The 14,136-nt window shown below is 34.7% G+C and overlaps 2 protein-coding genes across 7 annotated transcripts; one reads left to right on the top strand and one right to left on the bottom strand.

Annotated features, from left to right (window-relative positions):
* The first annotated feature begins 1,397 nt into the window (after positions 1-1,397).
* Positions 1,398-9,643, top strand: LOC105799117 (topless-related protein 1). Of its 2 annotated transcripts, XM_012629502.2 has the most exons (26): positions 1,414-1,618; positions 1,901-2,029; positions 2,180-2,359; positions 2,483-2,596; positions 2,683-2,841; positions 2,953-3,130; positions 3,219-3,342; positions 3,495-3,604; positions 3,730-3,895; positions 4,000-4,109; positions 4,185-4,254; positions 4,364-4,437; positions 4,521-4,616; positions 4,700-4,795; positions 4,878-5,005; positions 5,100-5,334; positions 5,416-5,574; positions 5,674-5,763; positions 5,933-6,079; positions 7,475-7,585; positions 7,699-7,878; positions 8,008-8,136; positions 8,218-8,313; positions 8,594-8,782; positions 8,863-9,029; positions 9,150-9,643. In XM_012629502.2, exons 2-26 carry the CDS (start codon positions 1,950-1,952, stop codon positions 9,358-9,360), a joined length of 3,399 nt encoding a protein of 1,132 aa, XP_012484956.1. In that variant the 5' UTR covers positions 1,414-1,618; positions 1,901-1,949; the 3' UTR covers positions 9,361-9,643. The 2 variants fall into 2 exon arrangements, with proteins under 2 accessions (XP_052476444.1, XP_012484956.1); XM_052620484.1 differs by having other exon boundaries at positions 1,398-1,618; positions 8,863-9,643.
* A 579-nt stretch (positions 9,644-10,222) lies between these two features.
* On the bottom strand, positions 10,223-13,784 carry LOC105799118 (uncharacterized). 5 transcript variants are annotated; one of them, XM_052620486.1, is made up of 8 exons: positions 13,632-13,720; positions 13,350-13,402; positions 12,986-13,079; positions 12,770-12,894; positions 12,516-12,612; positions 12,213-12,322; positions 11,628-11,702; positions 10,223-10,504 (listed from the first exon to the last, which is right to left on the bottom strand). In XM_052620486.1, exons 3-8 carry the CDS (start codon positions 13,026-13,028, stop codon positions 10,454-10,456), a joined length of 501 nt encoding a protein of 166 aa, XP_052476446.1. In that variant the 5' UTR covers positions 13,029-13,079; positions 13,350-13,402; positions 13,632-13,720; the 3' UTR covers positions 10,223-10,453. The 5 variants fall into 5 exon arrangements, with proteins under 5 accessions (XP_052476446.1, XP_052476445.1, XP_012484962.1 ...); XM_052620485.1 differs by having other exon boundaries at positions 12,990-13,079; positions 13,632-13,717; XM_012629508.2 differs by lacking the exon at positions 13,350-13,402 and having other exon boundaries at positions 13,632-13,784.
* Positions 13,785-14,136: the final 352 nt, after the last annotated feature.

Raw genomic sequence — 14,136 nt, 5'->3', positions numbered from 1 at the left:
TAGATTATGACACCAATCTAAGATCCTTCATCTCCGCAACCAAACAAAGAAAAAGAAAAAAGAAAATCCGATCATTTAACTATTGTATAATGTTTTTTCCCAAAATTTATTAAATAATGTTACATTTAAAGAACTAAAATGTAAATTTGATGAACGATATTGTAATAAATTACATTATGTTATTTTCTTGAAAATAAAATGAATTATTTTTAAAATGTTTTGATTTATCTTGCAATTATTTGTAGATATAAATCCATATGTAGTTAATAAAGCACATTATGTAGTGTCATTGAAAATAAATAAATTATAAATTTTTATCCAATAATGGAGGTAAAAGATGAGGGTAATAGGGTTCCTTCACCATAACTCCATATGAGTAAAGATTTTATTACTGTTAAATTTTATTAAATAAATTGAATCAATCCACCATAATTTAAATTCATTATTTTTATTATCAGTTTAGATATATTTTATCATATTTTTGTTTTCAAAATGCATGAAAAAACTATAAAATGAACAATTTTTCAATTTAACAATTATTAATTTTCAACCATTTTTATAATCTGAGTTTAGTATTTACTAAATTATACTTCAAAATTTAATATTTAATTTTTCATTTTATTAAACATCATGTTAATCTCGTACATTTAATTTTAAAGTTAAAAAATAAGAATTTAAACAATGATAAAATTAAATATTAAAAATGCCTAATTATATTATTTTAACATATCTATTAATTTATTAATTAAGCATTAATTCAATTGACTGGGTGCATTAAAGTGCTTATTATTATTTATTTATTTTAAAATTAAAAATATAAGAAGCAAATTAGACTCATTTAGTTATAAATCTATAATTAAAAAATCCAATACGTAGTTTAATCATAAAATATTGCACCATTAATAATTGTCTGCTTTTAAAATCAAAATCAAAAGCAACTTATCGGTACGATATCTCACGACTAAATTCGTGATTACGTGATATGATAAATTATATTTTCCCCATTCTTCCCTCGAAAAATGGCAGGTTCCGTAATATTTAGCAAAATCCAGGGTCAGACTCCCTGGATCTCCCCGTCGAGGAAAACCTTTCATTTCTTTGGGGATCCGAGAAAAGTATATATCGCTTTCTAGGTTCTATTCCTCTACTCCTCACCCTTATCTTAATCCCTATCCTTAACCGTTGGATCAAAACATTAGAAAAAGCACACTTCAAAATCGACGGGTTCAAAAGGAAAACTACGGTACACCTCAACGCTTGTAACGCGCCGATAAACTCCACACAAAGTAGCCGGCTAAGTGGGGCCCAATTACTTCACTGTACTTATAAATTTGCTCATTCCTTGTCCATATAACTTGTACATTTTCCAATAAGCTATCAAGTGATAAGTAACTCTACTTATCATCTTCTTTATCTGCCTCCCCCTTTAAAATTCTCCATTTCTGCAAGGCTGTAGGTTGGGTTTTTATATAAAAAGGATATACAAAAGAGAGAGAGAGAGAAGAGAGAGAAAGTGAAATCTCTGCCTGCCTTTGGTTTTTTCTTTTTTTTTGGTTAAGAGAGAAAGTTATTTTAATCTCTTAAAGGGTCTGAAACTCGATCTCTTCTAAAGAACAAGGTGATTTTCTAACAAATCTGTTGCTGTCTTTTTTTTTTTTCTCTTTTGTTTGGTCTCCTGTTTTGCTTTTTTATTTATGTGTTTTTAGATGCTATTTTGTATTCTCTTTAATCCCCCACAAAAACGTAGAATTTTACCCTTTTGTGGTTTGTTTAGGGGGTTAAAGATTGCTCAATGATCTAGTTTTATATATATATTTTAAATTTTAGGTTTTATTTTGGGATTTTTAAGGTATTTTTGGCTGACCCTTTATTTTTGTATTTTGTTGCAAATCTTTTGTAGATCTGGTGATTTTCGTTTCAGCGTTGGGATTTGAAACGGGGCGGCTTCGATGTCGTCTCTCAGTAGAGAGCTTGTTTTCTTGATCTTACAGTTCCTAGATGAGGAAAAGTTTAAAGAGACTGTTCACAAGTAAATCTTTTTCTTTAATTTAATTAATAGAATGTTAGTTTTAGTACCTTTTAAAGGTTATATTGTATGGTGTATTTATGGTTAAATCATAATTTGAAATGTAATGATTTCAGCTTATCAAAGTATTCTTTATTATTTGAATTTAAATAGGCTTGAACAGGAATCTGGGTTTTTCTTCAATATGAAATATTTTGAGGATGAAGTGCATAATGGAAATTGGGATGACGTTGAGAAATACCTCTCTGGTTTTACCAAGGTCGATGACAATCGATATTCCATGAAAATCTTTTTCGAGATAAGAAAGCAGAAGTATCTTGAGGCATTGGATAAGTAAGTTTTTGCAGACTTTTCAATTTTGATTTATTGTATTAATCACTAGTTTGTTATGTATCATTGAAAACTTTGTTGATAATCAAATTCGGTTACAACTGGAATTGTTTAAATTTTTGTAAGGCATGATCGATCCAAAGCTGTGGAGATATTAGTTAAGGATTTGAAAGTTTTTGCTACATTTAATGAGGAACTTTTTAAGGAAATCACTCAGCTTCTGACGTTGGAGAATTTCAGGTACGGTGCTCATGTTTAGTTGTTAAAGTCTTGAGGTAAAATAAATAATAGTGAATGTGCTGAAGAATGCGTTACTTTCGTAACAGAGAGAATGAACAGTTGTCAAAATATGGAGATACAAAGTCAGCTAGAGCAATCATGTTAGTTGAACTCAAGAAGCTTATTGAAGCAAATCCTTTATTCCGTGACAAATTGCAGTTCCCGACCCTTAAAAATTCGAGGTTACGAACCCTGATTAATCAGAGGTAATCTTATTGTTGCCGTTCTTGAGCTTGTATTGGGACTGGTGTTTTCAATAAAGTCAAGTTGTTGTAGTTGTGATTTTAGTGGACAATTGATTTTTTGTGCAACTACAGCTTGAATTGGCAGCATCAACTTTGTAAAAACCCAAGACCAAATCCAGATATAAAAACTCTCTTTGTGGATCACTCATGTGGGCAGCCAAATGGTGCACGAGCACCATCACCTGCCAATAATCCACTTCTTGGATCCTTACCAAAAGCTGGAGGTTTTCCTCCCTTAGGTGCTCATGGGGTGGGTACACAGCTTAGATAGTAGTATAAAAAATATTTCTTTCATTATTGATATACTTTCCTTAACATTCCCTATTTTACATCTTCAGCCTTTTCAACCTACGCCTGCACCGGTTCCAGCACCCCTTGCAGGTTGGATGTCAAATCCTTCAGCTGTAACTCATCCAGCAGTTTCAGCTGGTGCCATTGGTCTTGGTGCGTCTTCAATACCAGGTAGTTTATTCTTTCTCTTTTTGCTTTTTTAACTTCTTTCTTCCGTTATCACTCCCTCTCTAGGTTTCTTTTTAGCATAATACTGATATCTTTCCTTCTTTTGGTTCTTTTTCTTCTTTTAACTCTAGCCATGTTTCATTGTTGACTTATAGCTGCGTTGAAGCATCCAAGGACTCCTCCAACTAATCCGTCTGTAGACTACCCATCTGCAGACTCTGATCATGTTTCCAAAAGGGCCCGGCCCATGGGGATTTCCGATGAGGTACTCTGGTTTCTGGTTAAAGTAGTTTAATTGATATGTTTTCTAGCTGTTGGCTTGGGTGTATTGTGGTTATGGGCGTCTTTCTGCCTTAGGTTATTTTACTGATATTTGCTCACTTTGTGCAGGTAAATCTGCCAGTTAATGTGCTGCAGGTAACATTTCCGGGCCATGGTCACAGTCAAACTTTCATTGCACCTGACGATCTTCCGAAGGCTGTTGCAAGAACTCTGAATCAGGGTTCATCTCCTATGAGCATGGATTTCCATCCTGTTCGGCAGACTCTACTTCTAGGTCTGCTATACTTCTGCCTTTTATTTATAGTTGCATTTGGTTTTCTGCCTTTGGCTGGCTGGTATTTGATCTCGGATAATAGACTTCTGTATACAATGAACCAGTTGGTACCAACGTTGGAGACATTGCCTTGTGGGAAGTTGGCTCTCGGGAGCGGCTGGTTTCAAAGAACTTCAAAGTTTGGGATCTTAGTGTTTGTTCAATGCCTCTTCAGGTTCGTGTATTTAATTGTTGTTTACTGTATTTTCTCTTTAGACATACTAAACACAATTTATCTGCTTGAATTCAGGCTGCTCTAGTCAAAGATCCTGCTGTCTCTGTAAATCGTGTAATTTGGAGTCCCGATGGTTCTTTATTCGGTGAGATTTAATCCATTAGAATTAGTTCATGATTATCTGCTAGAACCTCTATATAGATATAGGTAGTGTGGGAACATTGATTGAGATGCCATATCTGTTCGGAAAACAGGAGTTGCTTATTCAAGGCATATTGTGCAAATATATTCTTACCATGGTGGTGATGAAGTTCGACAGCATCTCGAGGTATTATACTATCTTGGATTTGTATAGTCCTCTCGAGTTTGAGTTGGCTGTCTGAAATTGATAGTTTAAAATTTCCTGTCTAGATTGATGCTCATGTCGGTGGAGTAAATGATATTGCATTCTCTCTTCCAAATAAGCAACTTTGTGTAATAACTTGCGGTGATGACAAGACAATTAAGGTTTGTTTATCATTTTACGTGGTTGTTTATCATTCTAGGAGGAAAAATTGCTTGTCCTTGCTAATTTCGTGTTGTAATGTTAGGTGTGGGATGCTTCCAATGGTACGAAGCAGTATACCTTTGAAGGTCACGAGGCTCACGTGTATTCTGTCTGCCCTCACTATAAAGAGAACATTCAGGTAATAACGTGGCTTTAGATGTCTTACCCTCTCCACATTTGTTTCTGTCCTGATGTGCCTCCTTTTGACTTTTTGGCCTCAGTTTATCTTTTCAACTGCCTTAGATGGAAAGATAAAGGCATGGTTGTATGATAATATGGGATCGCGGGTTGACTATGAAGCTCCTGGTCGGTGGTGCACAACCATGGCCTACAGTGCTGATGGTACAAGGTTAGTTTTCTTGCACCATTACTCGTATATTTATCTTAAGCCGATTGTCAAGAATTATTGTGATTAAAGTTAGTTTGGTGGCTGGATATTGTAGGCTTTTTTCATGTGGAACCAGTAAAGAAGGGGAGTCATTTATCGTAGAATGGAATGAAAGTGAAGGGGCTGTGAAGAGGACCTATCAAGGATTCCGCAAACGTTCTTTAGGTGTTGTGCAATTTGATACAACTAAGAACCGGTATTTGGCTGCTGGTGACGATTTCTCGATAAAATTCTGGGATATGGACAATGTTCAACCTTTGACCAGTTATGATGCCGAAGGAGGCCTTCCTGTAAGTTCATTCTATTCAATTAAATTCTATATCATTTTTGAAGATATCAGCTACTTACTTCTGTTGTTGCCTAATTCCTAGGCAAGCCCACGGATCCGCTTTAATAAAGATGGCTCTCTCCTGGCTGTTTCAGCCAATGATAACGGAATTAAGATTTTGGCCAATTCAGATGGTATGCGATTGCTGCGCACTTTGGAGAATCTGTCTTATGATAACTCAAGAACACCGGAAGCTCCTAAAGTACTATTACATCATTTAATTTCTTTAGCGGATTAAAATTTTCCATATTTGGTCCATATCTTAATTAAATCTTCTCTTATAATGTGTCGTTTTCTTCAGCCAACAATAAATCCAATCTCAACTGCAGCAGCAGCTACTAGTGCTGCACTTGCAGACAGAAGTGCATCTGTGGTTGCTATACCTGGAATGGTCTGTTAGACTGCAACTTTTTTTTTACTCTCTCATAGCAAACATCAGAATATTTATGCTAGCTGCTTTCAACATCATTTTGTGTTATTATTATGTCGTCATTGATTCTCGTTTGAGTAGCAGAGCTTGGATGTATGATTCTGTGGTTCATGTTCTATGGCTTTTCCAGAATGGGGATGTCAGGAGTTTTGCGGATGTGAAACCCAGAATAACAGAAGAATCTAGTGATAAATCAAAGATTTGGAAGCTCACCGAAATCAGTGAATCTTCTCAGTGTCGATCCTTGAGGCTTCCTGAAAACTTGAGGGTGACCAAGGTAAAGAAATTTTTCGTACCTTTTTCATAGATTTTCCAACATACTGGTAGGCATATTATCCTACTAGTCACCATTTTCTAATTATCTTGCATATCAAGGAAAGAGAAAACTAAGTCTTTTTGCTTCTATCTTATTCGAAGCTAGAAATTTGGCTATTTTAAGATACCATTGCTTAGCCGAGGAGTTTCTTGGTTTGAATTGTTCTTCTACTGAAGTAAACCATGTATAGGATGGTAATAAACTTAGCTAATCTTTAAGGCAGTGAAACACAGACACTCTGTGCCCCATCTACCAAAATCGGACATATATCTGTGTTTGGCTCTGACTTGGCGGAATGTGTTGGATGCATCAAAAATTAAAATAAAATTCAAGACAGTCAAAGCATGCTCAAGATGCATTTGGACAAACCCAAACATGGTTAGACATAGGGACATATCTGGCGTGTGCCGAAGAGTGTTCTATTTTTTTTTAACATTTTCTCCTAATTTGGGAATCAACAATGAGCAAAAACTCAAATCTTAAGGGAGTTAGATGCTTGACATCCTTATAGAAAAAAAAAGAAAGCGAGGAGAAAAAACAAAATCTGAGAGTTAAAAGCCGGAAAGAGTGAGAGTAGAAAGCAAACCATTGATGTAAATGTGTTATAGACACCGAGAACAAGTGAGGAAGAAGACAAAGGCAGCATAAAGTGAGACAAATAAGAAAAGAGTTCCTTGTTGAATAATTTAGGACATAATGATTTAGGGTCTCTGAGCTTAAGCTATTAAGGTAATGGACTTTTTCAACATTCTAGCTATTTAGTTTACAATTTTGATTTTTAAAAAGTTGAAAAGCTAATTGCATGTTAATATTTAACTGAAAAGTATCTCAATTTAGCGAGCAGCCTTAAGTTGAAAAGCTTTGTTTTGGCACCTCTAGGTTCAAGATTCGAGTTCTAGTTATTACATCCCCTTCTCCCAATTTCTAAGCTCATAATGGTACCAAAAGGAAAATATCAATTTTACCTTTTTATTGTATATTATTATATAAAAACTATTATCATGTAAACAATTTTCTAGCTATTGCATGTCTGTAATATTTTTTTGTAGCTCTAAGGAAACTGCTGAGAATGAAATCCAATGCACTTTTGAGAGGAACAAAACATGCAAACACATGATAGTGATTTACTTGGTTTGGTCACCATGAGATTTACTACGGAAGATTGTTGATCTACTTAAAAACGAAGCACTTTGTGGAAAGAAAGTCAAACCTTACGTTAAATTGCATTTTTATGAACTCATACTGTTGTTTACCTGTTTCTATTTTCTATAGTTATTTGCATCAAAATTACCCTTTGCAGAATTGGTCTCCTCTTTTCGGCCTCTATCTTATCAACTTTCTCTATGATTATTACAGATATCAAGGTTAATCTTCACAAATTCCGGTAATGCTATCCTGGCGTTAGCATCAAATGCTATTCACTTGCTTTGGAAATGGCAGCGAAGTGATCGTAATTCAAATGGCAAGGTATGGAGATTTACCAAAATTGTTCTGCTCATGATTTGCCAACTTTATTTTTCATAAAAGAATACGTTGCAATGACTTGTACTGTAATTTTCTTATTGTTGCTTCATCCCTAGGCAACTGCCAGTGTATCACCTCAGTTGTGGCAACCATCAAGTGGCATTCTTATGACAAATGATGTTGCTGATACAAATCCAGAAGAGGCTGTTCCTTGTTTTGCTTTATCTAAGAATGATTCTTATGTAATGTCAGCATCTGGAGGAAAGATTTCCCTGTTTAATATGATGACATTTAAGGTGACCCATGAATGCTGAATGCAATTTCTTTTTCTATATTTTCCATCCCATTTTCTTCCTTGAGATCTGTCTCTCTCTATTTGTCAATGATCTTAATAAAGCTTATAATCATTTTATGGATACATGCAGACAATGGCAACTTTCATGCCACCGCCACCTGCCGCGACTTTTCTTGCATTCCACCCACAAGATAATAATATTATTGCTATTGGCATGGATGATTCAACAATTCAGATATATAATGTCCGTGTGGATGAGGTATGATGCATCTCGCAGAGAATTATTTATCTAATTCTTGTTGGAAGTACTGCTTATTTATTTACCATTTTTGTCATCCAGGTGAAGAGTAAACTCATAGGTCACTCCAAAAGAATAACTGGCCTTGCCTTCTCTCATGCACTGAATGTGCTTGTCTCATCCGGGGCAGATTCTCAGGTATTCGTCTTTCTATCTTACATGCATGCTATGATGAATAAATGGTATTGCCTTTGTTCCCTCTGCTCGGTAACAGCTCCAACATTGCCTAACACCGAATTGTTCGCAAAATTTCTAAGCTTTTACAAATAATTTTGGGAAATCAAAGTCTCATCTGCTTTCTTTTTACAAAGAAATAATCAATTAATCTCAGTTTTTTTTTTTTTTGCCGACGAATTAATCTCATAAAGTTGAAATATTATCATTAATGCTTTGTTGGTGTGGTTACAATCTTCTCCAGCTTTGTGTATGGAACACTGATGGATGGGAAAAGCAGAAGACTAAATTCTTGCAGATTCCTGTTGGGATAACACCAACTGCACAATCAGAGACACGCGTACAATTCCATCAAGACCAGATACGTCTTCTTGTTGTACATGAGACTCAGCTTGCCTTATACGAAACAACGAAGTTGGAATGTTTTAAGCAGGTACCTCTTTATCATTGTTTGTTTTGTTTCAGAACAACATTATCTTGCGGTGCTCTAATATTAATTCTTTTCTGGTTTAGTGGGTCCCTCGTGAATCTTTCGCGCCAATTACTCATGCAACATTTTCATGTGATAGCCAACTGGTATATGCCAGCTTTTTGGATGCAACTATTTGTGTGTTTGTTGCTGCAAACCTCAGACCACGTTGCCGTATAAATCCCTCTGCTTATCTGCCAGCTAGTGTCAGGTATTTGGATTTTGCCTGCTGTTATAATTTGAGTCCATTTGAACTTGGAATGGCTGCTACACTATCCATCTCAGATATAACTATTCTTATTCAGAAACGGTCTTTTCCTCTATGTTGCAGCTCCAATGTTCACCCTCTTGTAATTGCTGCTCATCCATCAGAGCCAAATGAATTTGCGGTGGGACTCTCCGATGGAGGGGTTCATGTCTTCGAGCCCCTAGAGTCTGAAAACAGATGGGGAGTGCCTCAATCAGCAGACAACGGGTCAGCCAGCAGTATAACAGCGACACCTTCAGTTGCAGCTCAAGGATCAGAACAAGCGCAAAGATGATGATGAAAACGGGTGATGGAGCACAAGTTTCTTTTATATACTTGGCTTGCAGGCCCATCTAATTTAGGTATGCTGTTTTTTTTCCCAGTGTCAAATTTGTCAAGAAACATAAACAGTATTGATGGAAAGGAAAGACAAGACAATGCCAAAAACAAGTTGATCCAATAAATTGGGTCGTTCACCATTTTGAACTACAACTGAATTCAAGTTCCATAACTACAACATTATTTCATGGTGTTTGTTAGAGCAGCAATTCATAAAATTGCCTATTTCAAGTTCTCTATTTTCGGTTTTCATTTTGTCATAAGTCCTTTGGCTCTACTCTATTGTTCGCCACTTCATTTCAGTATTGGTTGAGATAAAAAGTTGCAAATATTCAATTTTGGATGCAAGAAGGGGGCTGTACTCAAGTTACGAGCAGCATACCATATTTTGGTGGTCCACTCAGCATTGTTGGCATTATCTTTTTTAGAAGTTGACTTTCACTGTAAATGTTGAATTGGTAAAAAGCTCTTACTTTTGTTCTTATTGTATTGTTAAAAGATGGATTGGTAAAAGAAAATCTAACTTTTTTTTTTTGTAGAAATGATGGTTTAATAACAAATGTTAGAAGTATCAAATTTGCAACAATGAATCCCATTATAAATAAACCCTTTAAACTCCATGGTAACAATCAAACCTTAAATTGAGTAAATATTACCATTGAATTTAGAACATTATATATGACATCATGAGAGACCATCCATTTTAGAGTGCAATACTCAATAATGAATCAATCCCTATATTTTTACAAATAACCAAAACAATCAGATCTCTTTCCTTTAGAATCAGATACTTTGAGCATCAAACAATAAAACCCACATTTTTGGTCATCAAAATTGATTTAGAATTATAAAAAAATAAAATTTGTGAAGATAAATAGGAAACCTCTGAAGCTTATTCTGATACATATATATATATAGGTTGATTTATTTATGGAAACATGAAAAGCCATAGTACATGAGTATTTTATGTATGTTTCTAAAATGCATAGCCTCTCATACCACGCCTGCTGTTAAACCAAATTATTCTCTGGGGGAAACACTGTAAAAAGCTAATCCACTGGTACTTCGACCTCCATTTTTAGTTCAGAGATCCCAAAAATCTGCATCATAAATACAATGCAATGATAAACATATAGATTGCTTGCTAACAACATTAAGTAAAACAAGCCATACAACAAAAAGGGGTTGTAGCTTAGCCATCCAAGGAAGATTTTCGACAACACAATAACATGCAGATCGCTTTAGATCCTTTAGGCAGTTTTCTAAAATGTTTCTTAATCGCATTGTAATTTCAGCTTATTTACTTCATTGCAGAAGATGTAAATGTTTATGAACAAATCTTCTCTTAATTGTTGGGTTTCCTAATACACTGCTATCTCGAGTAGTTTACTCAATCAAGATGTCATAGATGCAAATTACCCCATCCTATGAATTTGTTGCTAGTTGCAGAAAGCGTATAAAATGCAAGCAACAAATACAATTAACCTCCCTTATATCCCGAGTGTCAAATCGTTAGCTTCCTTCTAGACATAACAGAATACAGAACCTTAAGATAAGGTATAAAACAAATCAGACATGGCTTAGTAGCTGTTGGTCTGAAGTCTTTTATCGATGATAAAAGGACCACGATTCAAATCCTATCCAGTAGGTACTTTTCTAGTTCAATCCATTATAACAGAGAGGAAGATCATACGCATAGAACTAAAGATATATAGTCAAAAACAAGTCCAGTCAACATCTTAAGTCTCAACAGCCAAAGAATCAACCAAGAGAAAGCATGAAGATTTAAACTTTAAGTAGGCAAGACATGTTAACCTCGGGTTTGTATGTAAGACCTGTGTCATCCGGAGTCAAGGTTGTTGGATACAGGTATAAACAACTTTTTATAAGCTTTTCCATATATTTGGAGAATCACACCCTCATACCCGTGTCCGAACAAACATGTGTTGGCCACAGGTGTCAAAGCAATATAATCCTGATGATATTAGTTAACTAATTGTTTATGTTACTCAGACTTGAATGTGAGTGTCACATTCAGATGCATCAATCTCTCCTTATTATAATCTACATTTCCAACATGAATTGACTATATTGATCTCCAGCTTTAATCATATTGACCTCGCCCCATCACTAATTTCTTTTACCAGCCTAATAAATTAAACTGTTTTGCAGAAAACAGAAAATTGAATAACTATAATAAATATAAAATAGAATGGAAATCACCTTATTGAAGTCATCCAATGTTAGGTAAGAGTCCTTTGAGTAACCCGCTTCTTTCAAAAGTTGGGTCAAGACTTGCTGCAAAAACAAAGAACAAAAGAGTAAGATGTTATCATATGTCACTCGTAATTAATCTTACATGATGCTATCCTTAAATTATAAAAGTCTTATCTTGTTAAAAGTAAGTTATAACCAAAATTTGGAGGCTAAAACGAAATGGAAATATTTACTTAAATAAATTACAGAATGATGTTGAACTCTGAATATCTTATTCTGTAATTTAAAGAAAATCTTAAGAATGCTGTAGTCAATGGCAACAGTCAAACAGTGTCCTATGATGCAATGACTAAATCACGCCATTAGCTACTAGCCACTTAGTCCAATGCATTCTTTTCAGCACCAAACACCCTACTTGAAACATCTTCGATCAAAAAAATGTTCAGTAATTACCATGAGAGATTTAGCAAGGAACATAAACTAGACCAACATCAGCAAATCAAGCAGGTGAATATATACATATATATACATATTTCTTTTCAATTGCATGAGAAAAAAGAAAAAAAAATGCAAAGGCAGAAATAATTTTACCTCTCTTTGGACATCGGAAATAAATGAACCAGATAAATCACGTAAAACTTCTAGCATGTCATTGAAAGACACCTTTCCATTGCCGTCAGAATCATACACTTTGAAGATAACTGAAACAGAGAGAAAATTAATAACATAAAACTAATTTTGAAACATTTTTCAACTTCAATGAGCAAGTTGCAATACTAAGGCACCCGAAAGGTGATCATGTAAATGCTTTTACTTGTGACCGTTGAACTGAAATCAGATTATACCTAAACCAATAAGGTCAATGACTCTACAGAAAAGTCGGTGAGAACTCACGTTTAACTTTCTGCTGTACACTTGCTTTAGCACTAAACGCTGACAAGAAGGCGACAAAGTCCTTAAAGTTCAAACCATCCACCATCTTAAGCAGTCTCTGCAAATGCAACAATTCCAACGAAACAAACTCGAAAATTTACATAAATCTCTAAAACAGCACGCAAAGACTATCATTGGAGTTGGACCACAAATTTATATATACATACCAGAATCTAATTAACTACTCCAATAACATACACTCGAAAGACTACTACCTGAGAGAGCGGATTCATTGCAAACTCCGGAACTGATAGAAACTCATCAGCAGATATGAATCCCTTTGCATTTCGATCTAACTGGCAAAACCTTTGGTACAATGAAACAATTTCCTGCTGAGAGACTGTACTCCAACAACCAAGAACACATCAAAATTTTGATAACAAAACAACTAAATGGAAGAACCAGTACGGGAAATCAAGCATATAGACAACCTACATAAATTCTGGCAGTATTCTTGAACTTCTTCAATATCATATTGAGTTAGCATTGAAGAAGAATTCCCCATTGTATCTCACTGATAAAAATCTACAATTTTTTTCATCAAACAAAAAGAATCAACTAATCATTATCACTGAATAACCAATGTCAATCAATCAGAATACATATTACGTTAAGAAAAGAAAAAAGCTTTAACATTAATGTGTTCAAGATGGCCATGCAAATAAACTAGGCTTGATAATTATAATACTAATCATCTAACTTGGAGGAGGTAACTATACATTTAGTCGAACGAAAGCAAACCCATCAATCATTATACCAAAATAACCAACACCCATCAATCAGAACATCGATTACCTTTAAAATGATCTACTTTTCAACGAATTGAAAAGAAGAACAAAACTTTTGAACTGTTTGATTCCAGAGAAATGGTAAGAAACAAGGAAAATCAAAATTCCGCAAACGAGATGCACATGCAACCGAGCTTTTGGCCTAAATTTGAAGTGAAAAGTTCTTTTTCTATTTTTTGTAGAAATAATCCAGCAACAGAATCAATGCCATTAACATGTTTCTCAGCAACCAAACAGAAAACCCAAGAAAATAAAAGGAGAAAAATAAGGTAGGCAAAAAGAGCCTAACCTGAAATGGGAAAAAACTAGACGGTTAAATGGGGGTTTGAAATGATAAGATGGGTATGGGCAAGTAGAAAGAGAGAGAGAGAGAGAGAGCGCAGCAGCAAAAACCCTCGTCAACATCGAAATTCCTAATAAAAACAGCAGATCTTTCGTTTGAACTTGGTTCACTTACACGAGTAATTAATTTGTCTTCTATTTTGGGCCCGCACGCATCATCTCACCGTTGGTTTCATCCATTCTTTTTGTTTGTTTTTTTCTCTCTCTACAATACAAATTATTATAAACATTTTGGATTTTTGTTTATTCAATTTTAAAAATTTATAAAATATCACTCAATTGTTTGGAAATTTTTGTTCAAGTCGTCAAATTATTAAAATTGATGCTGTATGACATTAGTTATTCACACTGCCTGTATCAATTGAAAGTTCTAGTCTCCTTTCTCTTCTACAACTCGATTTTTTTTTATTAAATAGTTTTAAACATCATAAATCTACGAACCAAATTTTAAG

Source organism: Gossypium raimondii, chromosome 9, assembly GCF_025698545.1.
Source record: "Gossypium raimondii isolate GPD5lz chromosome 9, ASM2569854v1, whole genome shotgun sequence".
Lineage (NCBI taxonomy): Eukaryota > Viridiplantae > Streptophyta > Magnoliopsida > Malvales > Malvaceae > Gossypium > Gossypium raimondii.
Note: the sequence above shows the minus strand (reverse complement) of the source record. Positions and strands in the feature narration are given on the sequence as shown.